Below are 23,695 nucleotides of genomic sequence, written 5' to 3'. Positions count from 1 at the left end.
GACGATTCCAATAAAATCAAGCTTATGTAATTAGTCTGCTTCAAAGGAAGGATGTGAATCAAAGGTCAAAAACCATTAAAGCAAATCAAAGGCTTTTCTTACAGATGCAACATCAATACAGAAAAGGCATGACAAAATAATAGTGTTTCAACCACAGCTTTTACTCACATTTCCTGACTCGAATCAATAAACATCCATTAGTTCAGAGGACATTATGGCAGTTTAATACTGTTTTCATGAAAAGGTTTAAAGACGGCGGCGTCATTAGAGTCTGTTAATCTGAAATCAAAGCAGTTTTCATCTCACGCTCTTTCATTTGTCTCTATTGAACCAAGTCACGCAAAGTCCTTGAAAGTAATAGCATTGAAAGGGTGAAACAGGCAGAATTTCAAGATAGTGTTTGCAGTTTAAGAGGGTAAAGAGCCATTACGTAAGTCTGACTCTTCAAAGTGGCTGATAACAAGTATAGAAACAGGGGTCTTTTGAAACCATGTTAAATAAAAAACATTGTTTTTAAGTTCAAGTAGAAGCATGAACTTAAAGGTAATATAAAACTGTGTGTTGCCTGCTGGCCGAGGGGTCTCAACATGCACTTTCCTGAATGCCAATCCTGGCTCTCTCTCTCTTTTGCTATGAAGCAGAGCACTAACTGCTGTGCCTTTTATGTGTTAACCATTTTTGCGCCTTGAACTGAATAAGCCAATGAAATGTGAAGATAAATTGACCGATCCATTTTAAGTTAAGTAGGAGTGAGCAAATACAGTTATCATTAAGACTACATATGCAGCACAGTGGTGTACAAAGTGTTCACAGAAGCACACAAACATAGACCAGGTTTAGAGCAGGACTATTACACTCTGGTCTGTTTATTCACTGCCTAGAGACATTAGTTCAGCCCAAAGGAAAACCATGACGTCAAATACAGCATTATCAAATACAGCAGATAATGAACTGATCCCATGAGCATTTGTGCTCACTGTGCTGTGTCTCGCATTGCCGACAAGAACATTTACATAAGAGAGACTGCAATTAAAATATGCTAAAAATGAAGACAAGCAGAGCATGAGTTGTGAGATCACTTAACTACCACATTTATGCTCAGCAACAATGCATTTTTTTTTTCAATTTGCAAATATATTGCATTTGCATTGCAAATGTTATATAGACACATGACATTAGTATTCACTGGCAATTAATTATGTGTAAAATATTAATAATAATATATAAATACATTTTGAGTGTAGATTTCTGCATCACACCGTACACACCTTTAATTTAATAGCACTCATATGGAATATAATTTAAAGAAATCTTTAAATACATGACACAAATGGCAATAGGCATAACATACAATCATTTAGGATCAATGGCACAAGACGAAGATACACAGAGATAAATGTGCAACAATTTGTGAACTGCTTCTCAGTTTCAAGACACAAAAGAATAGCTCTCTTGACTATCCAGAAGTGGATAAATGCTGCCTTTAGTTCTTCTGACACTAAGTCGGAGTTATTAGTAATGGGGATTTCAGAGCTTGCAGTTGCGTATCGAGATGTGACACACAAACAGTGATTTCTCTAAGGATCATAACAAATTGATCCATCCTCTGAGGTGCTTCTCCTTTTGCAAACAGAATTTTGCAGCCAATCAATGCGTAAACCTTGGCTCGATCCCGTCCAGTAGGGAAGCATTATCCATCGGGCGACTGTTGCGGGATAGTGACCCTAGCTCTGCATCTCTTGCCAACTCTACAGCCAATTAGGGGGCTGTGTGCGAAGCGGGACAGCGGCTGTAGTCAATACTGAGGAGAACAGATTGTCAGCATCTTGTGGGGAGAGCGACCGAGTGGTTGGGAATGGTGTCCTTGGTCATTAGCAGCGGTAGGACAGGTGTGTGAGAGAGTGGGGGGGGCGGGGTTAGTGTCCCCTGGTCACTGATAAGAGCGGGACTTCCATATGTCCAGCTCTGACCATCAAAGGCAAAGGATGCACTGAGGTCTGCAGTGAGGCGACGGAACGATTCTGCATCAACTGCTGAAATACATTTTATTTGACCCTGTGGCTTCAGCACAGGATATTGTGACGGATATTGTGATGATGATGATATAACGAGAATGTGACAGTCAAGGAAATGTTCCCCCATTACAACAAGGTTCCACTGCACACAAGTTTTCCCTTTGTATTTACTTTGTGCCTCAAGTCAGTAAGAGTCGATAACAAATCCATGATGGCGCACGAGGGAGCCGAGCGTTTGTTCCAATCAGTTTTAAATGACCAAAAACACATCGACAGGTGGGTTTTGCGGTTTATAAGCCTGTTCAAAGATCAACAGGGAACCAGTAATAACACTGCAACAACACCCTTCACCGATTGGTTTACTCCCTGCCTGCTCCACCCAAGAAATTTAGTTGATGTAACAATCAGGCAAGAGAAGAGGCACAGTGCTCTCTCACCTGTAGTGACAGTTGCTTTGTAAATGTTTGGATGTGGACCTTTTCCTTTTCAGGCTTTTTTTTTCCTGAATACAACTTTTCTCTCTCTTCCTCGCTTAATTCACACTATTTCCCCCCCCCCCACCACCCCACCTCCCTTTGTGCTAAAATTTAAATAATTGCCGAAATAAATGAGCTTCACCTCAGTCCGTCCTCTTATCTTGTCTGATATGCCTGGCTCTGAGATTGCGTGGAAGTGGGGAGTTGCTCTTTTGCATGGTGATGTAGTTATTAGAGTGCGGAAGGCTTCAAATAAAAGAAAGCACTAAGGGCATACCACGGATAAACATCTCCGAGTTAGGACTAAACCAGGGGCAAATTGTTTCAAAAGTTTCAACAAAATCAGGTCAAAACCAACTGTGCCTATACAAGCTTTAAAGGAACACCGTTTTTCCATATTGAGACATGTTCTTTCCTTATAAAGTTCAAGCGTACCTGTCTGGTCTTTGTGCTTGTGCTCAGTCATGCAAAAAGACCAAAGATGTTGCTAGCATTTAGCCTCTCCCAGCGTATTTCTATGGACCCAAACAGGGCTGAAGTAAGAAGCGACGTCCACGCAGTAATATCTTCACTCCTAAAGAATTCTGAAGATACTACAGTGCGGATGTCGAAGTGCTCCTGTTGTGCTCCATGTTTAATTTTGTGTAAATAGGGAAAGCATGGAAGAGCTTGGAGAGGCTAAATGCTCACAACATCATTGGTATTTTTTGAGCACACGCGCAAAGACCAGACAGGTACGCATCAACTCGTCGAAGCCCAGGAAAGAACATATCTCAGTAAAACGGTGGCCTGTTCCTGCAAAAAATAGATTTAACATGGCATGAGAGAACCTATAGCACTAAAGACGAGCCTGTGTACCACCAGCAGGACCTACACCACAGCATGAGAACCCCGTCGTGGGTTTCTCTTTCCTCCCGCGGTTTTCACCTCTCCAGCTCCACAAAGGACAGTGCTTTACTTGGACACTTCTCAGTGGGCCCCGCCTCATTAGTTCGCAGGCAGCAAACCAAATTATGCTCAATTACAAAGTCATCAAAGGCCTCCCGAAGTCCTGTCTCAGCACGCGGAGCCCAGCGCAGCAGCACCGGGGCCGCGCTCACAAAATACTGCTGAAGTAGGGGGCCGGAATGAAATGAAATGTCAACAGAGACCGGACAGATTTATTTAAGTGACAGGGCACGGCCTGCAAACAACATGGGTAGAAAGGACAGAGGGGTTTGTAGTTGTTTTGGGGACTCTGTGTGACAAGACGTACTTTTTTTTTTCATGGAATAAAATGAAAGTGTTGGACGACTGACTATTCTGAATCGGTTTGCAGCGCGCAGCAAAAACAGCTCACCCCGAAATAAAATCGGACCATAAGGCATGAACATTTGCTTGCTTTGTATCAAATTTGCACAGAAGAAATAGAAGAAGCACGAGCAGATGTAACCAAAAGTTGCCTATTGTTCACCAATCGCATTAGAAGTCTATGCCAGAATACGACTATGGACTGGCACACATCCGTAGCCTATTTACTCTAAATACAGATTTGAACTGAACTCTTGGTATTGCCGTAACAGCCCTCGAGCCATCCCCGAAGCTTTTCTGTTCAATGCTATTTTTACACAGGGATTACATTACGTAAACAACTATAACAGCATATCCCAAATAAGCTTCATTTTCTCAATTATTGGCACAATTCCAGCCCATTTCTCCCTAATCATTTCTTGTTGAGTCCGAGCGTGTTTATTTTTTGACTGATCTGCAGCCTGGAGAGAGAGAGAGAGAGAGACGGAGAGAGGGGGACATGCATGGGCGCTCCACGAATCACATCTCCATTAAAAACCTGTTCGTCCCTATTATCTCCCATTCTGTTTGGACAGGGAGACTCGGAGTGCACAGACACAAACACGAAACGAGGACGCTTTAAAGGTTTGTTTTCTCGGTCTCTAAGGAGCTTATAGTAAACAGCACACAGGAAAAACAAGCATCCATCACACAGCTGAAATAGATATAACTCCACTGTGAAAGCCCCCATTTTAGACCTGTAATGTGCAGTTTATTTGCGCTGCTCACAGTCGGTTGTGCTGTCGTGAAGATAGCATGGGGGCATAAAAAGGTTGTTATTTTTCTATTATCTAAATATCGAACACTAGTGAAAAGGCGGTTTTCGAGTGGGGACCAGGCGCAGGCAGGGAAGAGGAAGTTCTTTATTATAGTATTAATAGACTTAAATTTGTCCTCTGGATTTGACCCAAGTGCCCTGGAACCCATGTCAAGATGTTACACCTGGGTCTTGGTAAGGTAGGTGGAAGATTTGCTGACTTTTTCGGGGGTTGAAGGGGTGAATCGGAGAACCTATAGCAACCCACACAGATGTAGCATGGAGAATATTCATGCCATGACATAATCATCTGATAAAAAGTCATGATGCCTTCACTCTATGGACATTAAAGGTACTACGGTACAGTATATCTCTAAAACAACACAAATTTTACATCAGCTCAACTGTATTTTGGATTTGATTAGAAGGCATAGAACGGAAATGAGGCTTCACCATGTTTAGTACTATAGAGTACAGAAGATGAACAGAAGAAGGACAGTCACTTTTCTGTCACTCTTTCGTTGTTCTTTTGTGCCTTTTTGTTGTGTTTTTTTCACATAATTTTTTCACTTTTTCATCGCATTTTCAGCATGCTTTTGCCGCTCTTTTGTTGCATTTTTGTTGCTATTCTGACACTTTTTTCAAGACGCTTTAAGATTTGGGTTAAGCCAAACTAGAGAAAATGGGCTTGGTTCAGGTGGGGGTTAGAATAATATTGAAATACTACTCAGTTTTACCTTGTTTTTAGTTACCCCCTGCAATGTCCTCGCGTACCCCCTGGGGCCCTCGTACCCCTGGCTGGGAAACACTGTAGTGGACAGTGGGCTGCTTTTGCCTATACTGTACAATACGATGCAAGGGGGGGGTTTGTGTGTGTCCATTACTCACTGAGACAAACGTTGTCGTGAAAGAACTCCAGGAAGTCGTTGCACTGCTCCCGGTGGTTACCGCTGGCAACACAGGAGCACCATGGGCCCACATTGGAGGTGGAGTTATCCAGGTAGTTTGGAGTGACTGTGCTTCCTGTAAATGGACGACAGAAGATGACAGCAAATGAGCCTTCATGAAGATAGAATGATACAATTACAGAGAAAAGGGAACACACTTGAATTTTGAGATGAGGCTTTAATGTTATAGCATGGTTAAAACCCCCTAAAAGTTGATTTAGCATGACATAAGTCCTGCCAGAACCACAGCCATCGGTAAACACTAGTTGTTCTCCCCTGTTACCAGTCCAAACACCTGCCCCCCATTACTCTGCCTCGTCTCTCCTTTGTGACGTCCTCCTCTTTATGCCTCTTGCCTGTGGACTTTTGCAGCTAGAAATGTTTTGGGGAAGTCATTCTTGTGGAAGGGTGATACGTCTTTGTGAGCCTTGTATTCTTAAAGGAGCTGGGAAATAAAATGGCTGCTCTTTGAGGCAGAGAGGTAGTGAAAAAGTTGTGATTTACCTCCATCGATTTTCGCCCCACACTTCCAAACAACAGCGGTGGCAGCAGCAGCACCTGGATTCACACTTTGAGGTGACTAAAGGAGAATAGCCAATCACTGCCTGCTTTTATCTGTCCCACAAAAAGGCGTCTACTTTTTTCTTTTGGTTCCATCCCCAGGAGTAGAAAGTAACTAGACAGATACCTTTACTCAAGGACTTACTAAAGTTTTAACAGTTTTAACTTTGAACAACAAATAAATAAATCATATTCTGCCCTATAAAATCTTGAGGTTCTCTCACTTTTGGATCAGTGGATAAACCACTTTGCCACTGGCTTACCAACAAGCCTATACTTCATCGTACAGCGTTGATCAGTAATACTAATGTGGTAGTGCGTTTCATCTCAGGTAAAGGACCCTGCATTATGGCCTCTCCATTGTTTGTGAGGGATAATTCTGGCCAAACAGCAGTCAATAGCTGTAATTGTGCTTGTTATGATGCCAAGACGAGCTCCAGCCACATTAATCAGACTCTATTGATCTGAATGGACCTCACTCACCTTCTTTCCACCGTTCTCTCCACCGCCTCCTAAATCTCTGTGCCAGACAATCAAATTCAAGTTGTTTTCCAACAGCTTGGCTAGACTGACTTGAGCTCTCTTTGTATTCATTGGAAAGAAGTGTATACCGAGCTTTGTGTGTTACCATTGGCATTGCTGTATCACGTATGGTAGACATGATCACGATAGAGTGCTTACCAATGAGCCCGGTGTATGCGAGGAGGCAGGCTCCATAGTTCTCCTGTTTGCAGCCGCTGGAGCTGAGGTCTGAGGGTTGGCAGTCATACTGGAACTGTGCCCAGCGAGACCTGTGGGCACAGACATTCATCACTTTAGGCAGGCTCAAGATCACCGGTTGTGAAATACAGTGGTGTGTTTAGGCGGCTGCGGCTCAACAATAGCAGCGAAGAACTACAAGGCAAACGTATCACTCATAATTGAAGGCCTTTTGCTTGGAATGGCTTGCTAGCAGCCACAGATTTGAGCAGTATGTCACTTATAATGATAGATGCTTTGTAGTGAAGCCAATTTGACTGTTGATATAATGTTATAAGTGACTGCAGTAAAAGTGGCAACAGAAGAAGTAATTCAAAGTAGGCATATCAGGCTCAGTACTCATGCCTCTATAGGCCATAAGCACCACTGCAGGAGTTGTAGCATGTTCCGTTTTTTACTCATTAACTGTCCGTGAGAGTAAATACTACTCTGACAGAAAAGACAAAGCCAGAGAGGGATATTGTACATCCAATTACACAATAGAGGTCATTTTTTTCACTCAAACTTGGCTGCAAATACTGTTTAAGTGGTGCTAGCCCACAGTTAGCTTTGCCTGTTAGCCTGTTAGCTTCTTCTTCGTGATTCTATTAGTGTGTATTGCGCCTCCGACCCGGTGCAGGGAAAGCTGCAATTGTGGCTTTCTGGCCAGAGACACCAGGGGAAAATGATAGACCCACCAATCATCCCATTAACACTTGTATTACCCCAGAGGGCCTGCGAAAAGGATTTATTAAGGTACTTTAACATTAATTGTTTATATTGTATCATTTGAAATAATGTCTTTGAATGGAAAAGACAGCAATGATGGTTTCAAATCGCCCTGGAGCATCCTCTTCAAGCAGTAGTGGGAATGACATGGTGATAGAACAGTCAATTCAAGCTTTCACTTTTAGCTAACGGGATGCTAGCAAACTGATGACCCGGCGATGAACACACTTTGAACAACATCAGAACAGATTAAGCGTCGATTGCGGGTTTTACAAATGAGGAGGACAGTTTCATCAATCAAGGAATTACAAATCGGAGCACCTACAGTGAGGGAGAAGAGAGTTCACGTTGTTTTGTCTAGCCCAATAACACAGCAGCAGTTGCCTCACAGGGCTGCACCAAAAATAACCAATGTAATGTCTAAACTGTCAGGCAAGGAAAAACTTAACAACCAAAACTGTGTGAATGAAACTAAATACTACTCCGGGACCCAGTATTGCATGTTTTAAGATGAGGGAACAGCATTGGCTAGACTCTCAAATAAATGCATTATGTCTCTTTTGAGGTGGAAAAAGGTACCACTACCACATAATCACCATATATAGTAATGAAACTATCCATTCTGTAAATTCCTTTGATAGAACTCACTTCATTTCTAAACTTTCCCTCTCCACAGCTCCTTAGACCTCTATGTCATCTTTTTTTTGTCACTTATCCTTCTTAACTTTCCCACCCGGGCTTCCTCTGGTCGGCAGCCAGTCTTGTGAGCGAGAGGCAGAGATAGTCCTTGGCTCTGCTCCGAAACACCTGTCTATAGGCCCTATAGCGGCGAACAGATTAGACAAATATGGATCTTTCATATAAATAGTGCCATTTTCACCTTTCCTGCCAGCCACATATCCACATATCCCACCTCATCATCATCTCTGCGCAAGGCTATCAGGGCCATCATATCGGCACATCAGCTCCTGCAGGCTGGCATTTGCGTCTGAAGCCCTAAGGACACCACAACTTTTCTCTCACTCTCTAGCTCCCCCCCCCCCCCCCCCCCCCCCCCCCTTCCTCTCTCTCCCCCCTCATTTCTCATGTCTCGGTAATGATGTGCTCTCGACAGAAGTCATCCAGGGACGGCCCGAGTTAATGCCAGCGGACTACGGGGCGCAAATACAAGTCTGGGGGTCCTTACAAGGGGGAAGGGACAGCCGCGGCGATGATGGCGGTGGGGTATAGAGTGATCGATAGGCGTGACAGATGAGAGCCTTTGTGTAGCTGACATTTGAAGAGGAACTAGATTAAATGTGGTTGAAGTATGCAGTGGCAGTCAGAGAGAGTCTGCGCTGGAGTGGTTTGAGGCTTGTGTGAAAGAGGCAGATACGGCTGATGCATTTTAATAGAGAGAGGTGGCGAGCGGTTAGCAAGAAGGCCCCTTTCTGTGTGGACTGCGGTGGTCAATATTGTCACACTATCTTGATCAACTACAGCCAGTCTTTAGTCGTAACCTCTGCATTCTTCAGTTCTCCCTCTCTCACACGGTTGCTTCGAGGTCATCTGCGTACAGTCCCGGTCTCTTCGATGTATAACGTCGGATTCTCGTTAATCTGTGGGGTTTAAAGCCGGGCCAAAGTGTCCGCTCCATTATCGCTGTACTCCTCTGTCTAAATATACTTTCCTGATCCTCATCTTAAACATGTTCAAACTGTCTTTAACCCCCGGGAGAACTTCACTTCCACGTTGGTAAATATTGGCAGGAGCTCGGGAGATAATAGCTGTTCCAATAATGACTACTGCGGCGCGTCGCCCGATTCCTCCCCTCAGCAAACGAACACACATCTAATTAAACTCATTAAACACTAAATGAGTTTATCAATGGAATTAATTAAAGACAGTTGACTAATTAAAGTGAGTGAATATATCATTGTTGTCAGGGCTAAGCTTCAAAACATGTATAGCGCCGCTCTTCGTCTTCCCAAGCTGCGCCGTAACTTCATTTTGATCTGTTGTCATGGAAATAGATGAGTTTGCTGACTATGAAGTTGAAGGTTTTGCGCTTTGTCTTTTCGGTCCGTCTGGCTGCACACGCCACCGTCTCCGAACCAACTTAAATCAATATTTTGCACATGAAAACCAAATCCATAGAAGAAATACTGTATATATTGAGCCATTCATATTGAAAAGTGTTGTGAAATGTGTATGCTCTAGTGAAAGGTAATGTTGAGGCTTATATCATGCTCACAGTACAGATGCAATAAAAACATCAATGGTAAAATAAATGCCAGTACTTTATTCTTTTACACAGGTACACAGCATGGTTTTAAACAAAAGCGTGGACAGACCGGCAAAGTTTGTGTCTAATAAGCCTCCACCTGAGCCTGGAGTGGGCTCAGGTGGAGGCTTGTTTCTGCAGCTAATGGTCAATAGCTAATCTAAGGTCTGGCTTCTAAGCTCCTCTTACCTCCTTTTCATGGAGTTTTGAAGTAACTCTGGAGCCTGCTGTTGTTTGAGATTGAAGGTTGACTCTTGTGTAAATGCACTGGGAACAATTTAGCTCTCAAAGAGAAGACTTCAGGGTTATCAGTCCCAGTGTAGTGGTGGTCTGAGTGAGGTCTAAATAAAATCAATGCTCATGTTTTTCAGAAAATGTGGCCTTGCAAAATTACAGAAGAGGCAAGTTGATGGTATTTGTTTATCTGTTTGGTTGCTACAGGGCTTGTTAACCTCTTAACCCCCACCTGAACTGAGGGCAATTTCTCCAGTTCAGCTTTCCCAGATCTAAAAGGTTACAGCCTATAGGCCAGTGTAAATCCTCATTTGAAAGCTAAGACCTCATCTAAAATGATCTTTTTCCTTGTGTTGTTGCCGTGTTGTCACAACCTGTTTTGACATTTGTTTTCATTGCTTTTTTTTTTTGTTCCTTTTTGTCACTTTGTCATCACGTTTTGTTTTGTTTTTTCGCTCTTTTGTTGCGTTTTCATCCTCGTTCTCAGCTAATTTTTGTGGCTATTTTGACAAGGTTTTGCAAGAGGCTTTTAGATTTGGATAAAGCCAAACTGAAGAAAATGTGTTTGGTTCAGGTGGGGGTTAAGAGGTTAAAGGGACTATAAGGAATTTAAAAATATGTTTTTTGAGTATTTTCATCCCCCTACATGTTCCAGCAATGTCATAAATGTGTAGAATGAGCCCAGACCTCTTCACCACAACTGCCTCTGAAATCCTGCACTGTCACTCAGAAAGGTGTTAATTCGGGTCCGAAGTGCCGTCAATGCACGTGCTTAATATAGAAGCTGCAGTTACACATATGACCTGAGGTGGCAGTAGTGAGTATAAAATCACAAACTTGCATCTAGCCCATTTAATATAGAGACTGCAGTTACGCATAAGACCTGAGGTGGCACTAATGAGCATAAAATGGCCAAGGTGTATCTAGTCTCTTTAGTGAATGCACACATGTTTTTCATCCGTTCTCCCACACTCCCACACAAACATGTTTTAGTGGCTGGAGAAACCTGAGGAAACCTACAAAAACACAAGGAGAACATGCAAACTCCGCGCACAAGACTCCATGTGGGCCGGGATGGCACCCAATACCTTGCCGTACCTTGCCTTGCAGCCAAGTATTTGTTTTGTTCTGCCTGGGCTCGTACCTCAAAACAGTTGGCAGTGGTTGGGCTTTACAAATGTATGTCATGCAAGAGTTTGTTTTCATCGCAAACAAATAAAAAATGCTTTTGTAAATTAATATTGGAGCTAGCCACTTGATCTGTATCTAGTGATATACTGTATATAAAGTAAACATTCAAGACAAATAAAAATGGTTAAAACAGTTATTTTTCAAACCTTGCCACACAGAAGTCTAAAAAAATCACAGGTCAACATCCCCCAATACAAGTCAGAGTTTGAGAGTATTTACCTGCAAACGTAGTCAGCCTTACAGACACGCAGCTGAGCCAGACAGTTGGGCTTTTCTTTATCCTCATAGGAGCAGGAGGGGACTATGGTCTGCCTGCGGCGCTCAGCACAGGCGGTGTCAGTGCAGGGGCAGAACAGCAGCTCGTGGGTGTAGTCCGGCGGCACGCGGTCGAAGAACTTCCTGAGCGCCTTGCTGCAGCGCGGTCGGTTACAGGGCCCGGAGCGCGCTGAGGGCTGGATGCACGCAGACACGTACTCCGTGCGGATCTTCTGACAGGTCTCATCGATGTTACAAGCCTTAGCCGCGTCCAGGCAGCGGTTCACTGTCGTCACCTCTGACTCTGTGAGAGAAGACCCAAAAAATACAACGGTTATGCGCTAAAATATTGACTATCACTCCGGGTGAAATAAGAAGAAAAGTGAACAACAGATGCATGAGTTCTGTATATTCAAAACAGATGTGGAAGTTTTCTGTTTTGGACTTTATGTGTAGCTGATTCGCACATAACAATAGAAACATTTTCCCATTGAACAAGGCTATGCCACAAGGGTAAAGGATGATACAAAGCTCTGCAGCAAGTACATTTCAAACTTCTACAAAAGTCCTACAATTATTTTACATTAGAAAATTGACTTTGTTACCTTTTAACACTTTCTGGTCCACTTCATTTACATGTGTAATTGGTCGACATTGCAATAACAACACTCTGTCCCTGTCAAATTGTAAAATGAGGTGTAACAAACCCGACGCAGCAGTACTTAATCCTGCTTGCGTGGTCTGAGCAAGTCAAATCCCAGCCAATGTTTACAAATGACTTTCCACACATGTAAAAGGATGTGTTTTGAAGAACAATCTCGGCTATGGTGGAAGCTGGTTGTATGTAATGTGATTGTGTGAGGAATAGAGCATGATTGTGTGTTAATATTGGATGATCCGGCACTGGCTGAATATTTCATTGTGCCGTGTTAATGCGGAGTGGCAGCAGCGGAGCAGCCTCTCCTCCATCTCCCCAAGACCACAACACTGTCTGTAATTACTGCTCGCGCTCCTTATCCCCTGCACTCCTATCCATCCATCTATCCACAGGACACTCACCGACTCTGTGCTGTCCTGAATCCTACTTTTGTCCAAGTCTTTGCTACAGTATTTTGACTCTGCAGTGGAGCCTATTGACGAACTCAATGCACACTCACACAATAACAATCACATAGAGGCACACTGCCTGACCCCCCAACAGTTGCCACTTGGATTTAATTCACTGTTGGGTGGCACGGTGGCACAGTGGTTAGCGCTCATGCTTTGTAGCTAGAAGGTCCTGGGTTTGATCCCTGGCTGGTTGGGGCTTTTCTGTGTGGCGTTTGAATGTTCTTCCCTGTGCCTGCATAGGTACAATGCAGTCTACTCCAAGGGCAGCTGAGGATACAAGAACAGTAGCCTCATAACACAGGCTAGGAAAGGCGCAATAGAAGTGACTCACAGAAACAGGGTGGCGTTAGGGACGTTTTATTGGACATGAATCATAATTGGGGCTCAGACCCCGGTGGAAGATGGAATTAACGATATGAAATACGTTGGCGATGATGAATGATTGACAGTCTGGAAAATGGTGGTGGTAGAGGATGAGATTCAGATGGTCATTTCACGACAAGCTGAGCCGAGGAGAGGCCAGTTGGAGGATGAGCGGAGGAGGGTTGCAGCACAGCTGGGAGACGGCCGCGTGATGGACAAGGGAGCTTAAGAAGGGGATCCTGGGAGATGAACAGCTGAAGAAGGAATGTGCAGGGGTCGGCCCATTAGTCCAACGTTTAATTTGTCCGAAAATGTATATGTAAAACTGAAATTGTACTTGCCAAAATTAGGTTCAGGCAACAGTCCACTGACCTTAAGGTTAGGGCCAATGGCTGTATATGGCTCTCCACAACACAACTGGGTTAAACATTTAGGACTAATGGTAATTTTCGGAAATATGGGGACTAATGGCATGGCCCCGCTTGAGATGGGACTGAGATTGGATGATTGGTGAAGCACTGCCGGTAATGAGACAGTGAATGAATGCTGCAGGTAGATCTTCCAGGTTGAATTTACGCTGAAGCTTCATTATCTTCATTATTATTACGTTATGATCTGGGGTTGATGGAGTTGGTCAGGTTTAGGCTCAGCAACACTATGCGCCCAAAGAATGAGATCAACTGATTACCTGAACACCCTGAATGTGAACCAGACTATTCCATTAATCGACTACTTCTTCCCTGATGGCACAAGCACAATCCAAGATGACAATGCCAGGGCGGGGCTTCATCGGCTCACATTGTGAAAGAGTGGTTCAGGGAGCATGAGACATAATTTTCACACCTGGATTGGCCACAGAGTCCATCTTAACCCCACTGAGAATCTTTGGGAGGTGCTGAAGAAGGGTTTGCACGGTGGCTCCACTCTCTCATCATCAGTGCAATTTCTTGGGGTGGTGGTGTGGTGTAATAAAAGCTAAAGACGGTCCAACATGTGTGACCTTTTTTTTGGCACAACTTTTTATTTGGCCAGGCAGTGTATCAGCTGTAGTAAATAACAGCAGCAGTACTTACATGTAATTTATATCACAATTTCTTCCTTTGTGGTGATTCTCAAATACAACTAACTACAAATAATCTCCTACAATCCCCACTACAGCAAAACGCTAGCATGCATGGGACTCACTAATGAATATGAATTATGAAGTTGGCAGCCGTGTACCAGTCACCAGGCAACAGCATTCTCATTCTCCGGCAGTTTTATTTTTCTGGACCGATTTCTACATCACGTGGACTTTCTCCCCAACGCCCCTCCCAGTCAATATGTCCATGATGACGCCGCGCTGCTCTGGCACTGTAGTCCGCTCATTAGTTTGTAAACTGCCTGTAGTTGTGTCTCCCGGTGAGTTCGCCTCTCAACAAGCTGTCAAATCAAATATGGATGGCCTTGGAGGAGCCAGCTAACAATGCAGCACCAAGCACGGGTTATTCCCATTGTAACAGCAGAGAGAAGGGGGGGGGGCAGAGGGCTGGGTATGACAAATGGCCCGGAGCAGACTCTTCCCTGCGATTAGAAATATACATATAGGTCTTCATCTGCAATTTGTGCACGACTAGGCAGAAGACTTGATTCAACAGCTTACACAGTTTATGGCAAAGTGCTCCCCATACAAGTTATTGACTGAATTCGAGCTCACGAGTTTTATTTTCCCAGATGTGACTTAAAAAAAAAAAAAAGGCACTGCAACTACAACTGAACGGGGCTCGTACCGATTAATCAATGCATCACGTTAATTAACTCTGTCAAAAAAACACGACTCCAAACAAAATATATGAACAAATAGAAGAAGATAAATCCAACCAACTGTGAAAGACTGATTCAATTAAAATTAATGAAAGAATGGCAGCGTGGTACTAATAGAACACAGCTTTCCAATTGATAGTGAATTCATTATTGATTTGATGACAAAATGACATAGGCGAGACTGCATCTGTCGGAGGGAAGAGATGATGGATGGTGAGCTACGAGTCAGACATTTGCAATCGAGCATTTGCTTCTCTCAAAAAATTCTTTGCTCAAAATGAATATAAACGAGCAAAACGTTCCAAAGAGGTGAATGCGAATCAAACAACAGATGGTTAAGGGTTGTAGCACTGTGTCAAAGCATCCTAAATCAGGGGTGTCCAAACCTTTTTCCTCAGGAGCCGCATATTGAAGTGTATAGGGTATGGAGGGCCACAGATCGGTGGTCAGGGCAGTCAAACATTCAACTGGATGCATTTAAGAGTGGTTTTAAACGTTCCCCACACCTTTATTTCAGCTTGGAGCCTTAAAGCAGTACTAAGTAACTCTTCCCCCTAGAGGCCATACGCGCAACAGCAGGTGTAGTAGCAAGTTACGATTTTTTTAACTTATTAATTGTCTTGGAGAGTAAATACTACGCTGACAGGAAAGGCGAAGGGAGAGAGGGTTACTGTGCATCCAATTATACAATGGAAATATTTTTTTTCACTCAAACTTGGCTGTAAATACTGTCTAAAGTGACGTTAGCCCGCAGTTAGCTTTGTCCATTAGCATGTTAGCTTCTTCTTCGTGATTCTATTAGTGTGTATTGCTTTCTCCGGACCGGAGGCAGTCAAGTTGCAAACATGGTTTTCTGGCCAGAGACACCAGGGAGAGTTGAAAGACCCTCCAATCATCCCATAAACACTTGTATTACCCCCACAGGGACTACGAAAAGGATTTATTAAGGTAAACACGTTACTTAGTACTGCTTTAAAGCCAGCTCTGTGTCACAATAAAATGTAGGTTTTTTATGTTTTAATTATGTTGTATGATTAAAAATGTGGGGATATGTGTCTATAGTTAACAAGAAGCCTGAGCACCACCAAACATTGGTCTGAAGGCTGCATTGGGCCCCCGGGTCGCACCATGGGCACCACTGTCCTAAATCAATAGTTCTCAACTGGCCCACTTTTACCCTGTCATGTAAAGCCAAACCCAAATGAGAAGATTAAAACAGCTTCAAACAACTGCTTTATTGTGTGATGTCAACACAGTTTATTATGGGTCAATTGTCTTCTGATACTGTTTTAAACCTTATTCAACCCAACCAAGACATTTCGCAAAGTCACAGTCATTGATTACTTTTAAACACCAAAGCGAAAGCCTGAAGAATGCACATAATCTAACCCGGTCACTTTTTTCCATTTGAGGTGCCAAGCAGAAAGACCGTACTGTGGCCTTAGGTTGCAAACAACACCCTGTATATTAAAGCAGAGGCCATAAGCGCCACTGCAGGTGTCGTAGCACGTTGTGTTTATTTATTCACTAATTGTCCGTGAGAGTAAATACTACGCCGACAGAAAAGACAAAGGAAGAGAGGGATATTGCACATCCAATTACACAATGGAGATATTTTTTTTCACTTAAACTTGGCTGTAAATACTGTTTTAGTGGCGCTAGCCCGCAGTTAGCTTTGCCCGTTAGCCTGTTATCTTTTTCTATGTGATTCCATTAGTGTGTATTGGTGTTCCGGGTCGAAGCAGGGAAAGTTGCAAGTGTGGTTTTCTGGCCAGAGACACCAGGGGGAGATGAAGGATGCCCCAATCATCCCATTAACACTTGTATTACCCCAAGAGGGACTAAGGAAAGGATTTATTAAGGTAAACAAGTTACTTAGTACTGCTTTAACAAAAATCCAAGAATTCTCACATTTACACATTTAATCAATAGGTTATTTTCAGGTCACAGAGTTTTATTTCAGTTGAAGGGCAAGTGGCAATACAACTCTATGGGAGAGAAACAGTTTCTGACAGAAATGTTTTTCCTAATCAGTATTTGATAGTGATTGGATTCACAAATAATATATTAATCATATTAATCTTATGGCTGAAAGTCCTTTCTACTTGTCAACATCACGCACATGTTTTTGAATATAATATTTTGGATACCTTTTATGAGGAAATAATGAGTCCATTGTTCATATGGGCTGAAAGATAAGAATTTGAACTTTCTGACAGTTTCATATGAATTGGCTCTGGACTTACAGAGAAATTAGCAATAAACTAAGACAATAAATCTACATTTTTTCAGTTACCACAGTAACCAGTATATGATTTTTCAGCTGTTCCACCTCCATATCAAACTATAGGCTCTTTAGAAGGTTACTTATTGTCAATACTCTTTCACACATTATAGTGCCGAGTAAACAAATGAATCAGCATATAAGCATATTTTGCACCTGTCACGACTTCTCAACTTTTCTAACTGATGTGTCAGTGAAGTCTCCTGTAGTTTGAATACTGTCCTCCTAAACCCCGATGATGCGGGGCGCGTCTTTGAAAAAGGGTCATCCGTCTGGTGTGAGCGAGAGCTGCTAGAGCGCCGTAAAAACACCCATTAATCACGCCTTTGTTGTTTTGGCAGTTCGGCTCGTCGAGATGCGCCGCGCGGACTCCAACTTTGACCTCGCGCCGGCAGAAAATTTACGAGGAGGAGGTACAGTGAGAGCGGGGCCGAGGCGCGGCAGTAATTCAAAGCAGACTTAAACAACACTGTCATATTAATAAGGGTTAGCGATGGGGTCAGGAGTGATATACAGGTTCTAAATTAGGCTACTCAGTGCGAGGTAGTTCTCCGTGTGATCCATTTATGCACAAGTAATGGGAAAAGGATTGGTGGAAGATCAATCGGCATGAGTACCTGACCTGTCTTATCGTGTTGCTTTTAAAGCAAATATATAATTCATGATTGTGGCCGATTTAAGAATTGCTTTAAGGCATCGCAGCATTGATATTTAATGTTTTATAACTTAAAATAAGAAGTCTAACGACAGACAACGTCATTATTGCGCAGGACTTGGAGACGCTGCCATTAGAACTTACAATATTTCTAGTCGGAAATAATATGAGTATTGGATTGTATGTCTCTTCCTGCCTTGGGGAGCTCATTCAAAAAATTACCCCACAACTTGTCACAGTCCTGTCTTAGTCTCAATGCACTCATAATTAAAAGTATGTTACGTTTAAGTTCACCATTTAAAAACCCATTAGAATTCCCCGTCTTCCCCTCCTTACGCCGACGAGGTTGCACATATTTATTGGCACTGGGTATTGCTACCTCTAAATAAAATGACATTAGTTTTTGCCCAGAAGCGTTCTTAATGTTAATAGCTCATTGAAATGCGTCCGTGGAGTGGAATGCTCAAGTCGAACGCCTGGAGAAAAAACATTAGGAGCAAACTGTCAAAGCTCAAACGCTGCCGCGGTAATGGGAGGAAATGGGATATTCCTACATGGTTTGATACAGGTCAGGGAAGGCCTCTCCTAATCATCTGCCTTACGTAACACGGAGGCTAGTATAGTGGGATATCTCGGATATCTGTATCTCACGTGAAGGAGAGACACATTGCAGGGGTTTATATACGGCGTGTAAACATAAAGTTCTAATCATCAGGAGCAGGAGCAGTGACTGACCACAGTGTTGGATCTTACAGACAACATCGAGAGTCTTTGAACGAGGCTGTTAAAGCAGTACAGAGTAACTTGTTTTCCTTAATAAATCCTTTTCGTCGTCCCTCTGGGGGTAATACAAGTGTTAATGGGATGATTGGGGGGTCATTCATCTCCCCCTGGTGTCTCTGGCTAGAAAACCACAATTGCAAGTTGGCTGCCACCGGGTCGGAGGCACCAATACACACTAATAGAATCACGAAGAAGTAGCTAACAGGCTGACGGGCAAAGCTAACTGCGGGCTAGCGCCACTTAAACAGTATTTACAGCCAAGTTTGAGTGTACAATATCCCTCTCTTCCTTTGTCCTTTGTGTCAGCGTAGTATTTACACTCACAGATAATTAATGAGAAAAAAACTTAACATGCTACGACACCTGCAGTGGTGCTTATGGCCTCTAGGGGCATGAGTTACTTAATACTGCTTTAATCTTCCAATGAAGCAGTAGAAGTAGTAGCAATAGTTATTTATTTTATTTTTTTACCGCAGCATAATTAGTATAAAGCTGCTGGATGTTAGTCTTGCTGTTTGCCTAAAATGATAGCTGAATCCTTAAAGCTGTGTATTATAACATTTAATTAAGCCTTGGCTCTCACTGAGCGCCTCTTATCCCGATGTTTATCATTACACTTATGGCAGACGCAAATGCATTTCTCTCTAATCACTCAGTTTGCTCCGCTGTGTTTTGCAGACCTTTAAGTCTCACATTATGTGAAGACGAGATAAGCAAAACAAAACACGACTCCACTTTAGTAGGAATTGCAGCATTATTGGTGTGCTCAGAAACCCTGACAATGAGAGAATCTTTATACAATACTTTTAACTAGTGTTGTCTCACCTTTGTCACACTTGCTTCTCACACATCATTCATAAGTACAAAGTGTCTTCTCGTCTCCGTTGTCACCGGTGTATGCAAATGAAGACGAGGGGTGCCAAAGAGTTCACCACCAAAACTTTTCTGCGGCGAGACTGGTTGTGCCCATTGGAACATTTTACACATTGTATCATTGTTTTGTTGCTTTTTGAAAATTCTGTGCGACAGAAAAGCATCAGCCTTTATGGCTTTGGAGATGCTCTGACCCCCCCACCTTGCCATTACATATTGCTCTCACCAAATCCATCTCCTCACGTGTGTGTTTCTTGACCTGCACCATCACACATAGCAGTTTTTCGTCAACAAATCGCATTTCTTGACGTGACACTTCCCTTTCATTGCTCCCCCCCTCACACACGCCACGTAGCTCAGTTGCTCTCGGCTGCATTAAAGTAAATAGGTAATTAATGTGTGCCTTTGGGGGAACAGCAGTGAGGAGGAGGCCTCAGGCTGGCCCACCGGCAAACTCCACAGACAGCTCACACAGCGCTGGCCTTCAAACAAGAGCAACTTACATGCAAAACCCAATCCAACAGCATGTATGTTTGGATGTTTGGATAAAGTGTTATTATGTACAAATGTCAAGAGTGCAATATTATGTAAGTGCGCTAAAAAAGACTTGACTTCTACAAGCACATTTCTGGAGCAACAAGTTGGAACAAACTCAAACATGTTGAAGAGTTAGTTATTTGTTCTAGTTACTGCACTAGATAATCATTTTTTTTTATTGCACATGGCTTTGTTGATTTGTTATTTTTAAAAGCCTTTATCTGTTTTTGCGAATGAAATCAAGGAGTTTTGAATAATTGAGAGATATGTTCTTAGGCCGAAATACAAATGGACTTACTTGTTTTTCAATTTCCTTTTCTTATGTCAAATTTCTGACAGTGAGGTATTGTTAAGCTTTTTTTCACTTACTTACTGCAAGCCATTTCCCCCTAACCGATCCCTGACACCTTGTTGTTGTTGGTCCCCCACTATTTTGCTAAATTATTTAAATTCCTCAATCTCCATGGTAATTCCAAACCAAATTCCATAACCCAATTCATTACTCAGTTTATGAAGACCTTGCCCGAAGTCTCCCTGAATATTTGTTTCCTTGGATGTTATTAGCACCACCATGAAGATGAAGACTCTCACAAACATAGTGACTTCCTGACATTGTAATTCCCCCCAGTTCACAGATATGGTGCTAGAAGACGGTGGATTTGTGTGGATCACCTGCAGCGATGGAGGCCAGTCTCACGTAGTCCGAGCCCCTCTCCTCCGGCTCATACGGATAGTCCTCCACAAGGCTTAGACCTGCAACACAAAACATGGTGTCAGTGAGTCTGACTCATCACTTTGCTGTTGAGCGGGGCATCGCCAACTCGTCGACCTGGGGATAACGCTTGCTCTGCTTTGAAAATAGCTCAATATTAGGCTAAATACAGTGGGTCCCAAATGCTTTCATTTGAGAAAGCAAGTTGCAAAATGCCAGTGTCTATTTGAGCATTTCAAGAAGCAAGTTTTACACAGTTCCTCTTGTGAATTTCCCTTCGTTGTGCATATTTAAACATCGGATGTTTCGCTTCAATCCTCAGAGGCTTTTTCTCGCCGCTTGTCGACAAACGTCCCGGAATATTGTTATAGCTATTGAAAAATCTTAGTATTAATCTGATGCGAAGAATCAGTTTGTTTATCCTCAGTCGATTTGTAAGCATTTTGTGAAATCTCTTGAAGCTGAAGGGCATCAACTGTAAGGCAAGGTGCTCATATATTCATTATATATTTTCATTGAGTCCATTTCTGAGCATTGGCCGCACTAACATTGTGCCATTTTCAAGGCATTTTCTCAAATCTAATTGGGTCATTCCTTGTGATATGGTCATTTGCCTCGAGCTTGACCGTATTGGATTTGCTTCCAAGCTGAACCTGGCATAATTGTAGTTTAAAAAATAGTCATTTGAATGTGGTTGTTTTCAGTTTGTTTTCAGTTGTTTTGTCCCAAAGCTACGCGGGCAAGAGGTTGCTCGTGTTTGCCAAGGATGTCGATATCAGTAAGAGGCACCGCATATGTTGTCTATGCGGCCCCATTTATTACAGGCTCATTTAAAAGAGATTGATATCCAATTAAATGGTACCTAAAAGCAGCAGATTCCGTCTCCAGCGTGAGGAGAGTGAAGGAGACCTGCTTTCCTAACTTTAAATGATTTAAGAACCATGTCACAGCACACTGCCGTTAAACGTGCTTCAATTATAAAGCCCTCGGGCCAATAGTCATCTCAAAATCTGTCGATAAAACTGGAAGCAGAGGGAAAGCTTTTAATATTCAGAGTTGAACAGATGTGGGGGGCTTGATCATAAAACAGACTCACAATAAAAATAAAAAGTTGCACAGTTGGTTGTTGGTATAATACTGCAAGAGTTGTCTGGTCTAAAGCGGTGATTCTCAAACGGTGTGGCATCAAACACAACGTGAACTACTACCAACAGGAGCAAAAATACTACAAATCCATCATGTCAAGCTACTATTGTCTGTTGCGGTTGACATAATTTAAATGAAAAAAAAGAAAAGAAAAGAAAAGCTACAAGTTATTATGAGGACCGAGCAATTAAGGATGTTATTGAACCACAGAAAACTTCAAAACTAAAAAAAATAAATAAAAAAAAAGCTCAGATCCAAACAGTCTGAGACAAAGTGCCTGTTTGTGTCATTACTGCGTCTGTTATTCACAGACTGCAGAAGGCTGGGAGCGCTCCGGAGGCACAGGCTGTTTATGTGCAACAGAGGAACACCACTGTGGATGCCAGTACACACAAGTACTTACAAGGTGTACTAAATTAAAAGTAGGCCTCGTGTTGCAGACAAAAAAAAAAAAAACACTTCTCTTCTTGTAGATGATTGAAAAGCAAACAAACAAAAACATTCAAAGTAAAATATCGCATTCGTGCTGATACGCTTTGGTTGGTTGTTTGCAACTTTCCCTGACGCAGACCCAAAACACGCTAATGGAATCACAAAGAAGAAGCTAACAGGCTAACAGGCAAAGCTAACTGCAGGCTAGCGCCACTTTAGCAGTACTTACAGCCAAGTTTGACTGACAAAAAATATCTCCATTGTGTAATTGGATAATAATCCCTCTCTCCCTTTGTCTTTTCTGTCAGTGTAGTATTTACTCTCAGGAACAATTAATGAGTAACTCAACATGCTACGACACCTGCAGTGGCGCTCATGGCCTCTAGGGGCATGAGTTACTTATTTCTGCTTTAAGGCATACCAATGTTAATCTTTCTTCTGCTCCGTCATTACTTCTGATGTTACTTATTTCTGTGAGACTCCGAAATAAGGAGGAAGAAGCACAAGCATTATATATTCTTTTAGCACTCAGATCCCGCCAGAAGTTGTTATGCAATGATGAGCATGAGCAAAGACAGGCAAGCTTTAGGACCTGTCTTCCCCCCGGAGTTTGGGCACTGGTGCTGGCGGAGGGTAGGGCCAGAGACAGGGCAGAGGAGAAGGAGAAGGAGCAGATGGTGCTACCTCTTACAGGCAGGATGGAATTGTGTGCACTGGTACTAATTGTGAAATTGTTGAAATTATGATGAAGATATGATATTTTCATACTCGGCAGCCTTACCATGCAGCACGGTCCCGGACTGGTGCAGACTCCAGTAGATGCTCAGGCAGTTCTTCTCCTTCTTCATGCCTCGTTTGCACTGGCAGCCGTGGAGGGGCGTGGCCAGCAAAGCTGTCATGGCATTCTCACACTGGCTCCTGGCCCCGGGGCCCAGTTTGACGCTGCCGTCCCCCGCCACACACTGTCTGAGGGTGCGCAGGCGCGGGCTGCAGCTGTCATCGCTGGAGCAGGTGTCTCCGGCTCGAAGGCAGTCCCAGCTGGTGGAGCCCAGGACCACGGCGGGACCTCCTGTAGGGGCAGGGACAAAAAGGGAAAGTTACAGACTGGTTTAAGATTGTATACAAATGGGATTATATTTCACTTTTGCAGACAACACGCAGCACTGCACAGGGTACCATCATCCAGCTGTCCAACGTTTGAAACCAGTGTTTTTGTTCCCACTTTAAAAAAAACGATTTAATATGCCCAAAACCTGAGCCTCAACAAAGGAAAAGCAACAAAGCCTCAAAACCAAAACACAAGTCACGTCAGGTGGTTTTCACACACATGACACCATCGATTATCTGACCAAATCACCGCATGTTATTGAAAAAGAGTTCTCAAATAAACCAACCAGCAACAGAATTTTAATAATAAGAAAAGAAAAGAGAAGTACAGACTCTGCTGTGCTTTTTTCACTCGTGCAGTGTTGTTAGTCCATGTCAGCAGTTTAGATCATGTG

At 43.0% G+C, this 23,695-nt stretch overlaps 1 protein-coding gene across 1 annotated transcript in view; it reads right to left on the bottom strand.

Annotated features, from left to right (window-relative positions):
- gfra4a (GDNF family receptor alpha 4a) overlaps positions 1–23,695 on the bottom strand; it is a 153,262-nt gene that overhangs the window by 6,555 nt on the left and 123,012 nt on the right. The window contains exons 2-6 of the mRNA XM_079573325.1: positions 22,975–23,262; positions 20,576–20,656; positions 11,460–11,799; positions 6,767–6,876; positions 5,466–5,600 (exon numbers count right to left, since the gene is read on the bottom strand). Coding sequence (XP_079429451.1) covers positions 5,466–5,600; positions 6,767–6,876; positions 11,460–11,799; positions 20,576–20,656; positions 22,975–23,262 — 954 coding nt within the window. The remainder of the gene's footprint in view (positions 1–5,465; positions 5,601–6,766; positions 6,877–11,459; positions 11,800–20,575; positions 20,657–22,974; positions 23,263–23,695) is intronic.

Source organism: Gobius niger (assembly GCF_951799975.1).
Source record: "Gobius niger genome assembly, chromosome: 16".
Classification (NCBI taxonomy): domain Eukaryota; kingdom Metazoa; phylum Chordata; class Actinopteri; order Gobiiformes; family Gobiidae; genus Gobius; species Gobius niger.
Note: the sequence above shows the minus strand (reverse complement) of the source record. Positions and strands in the feature narration are given on the sequence as shown.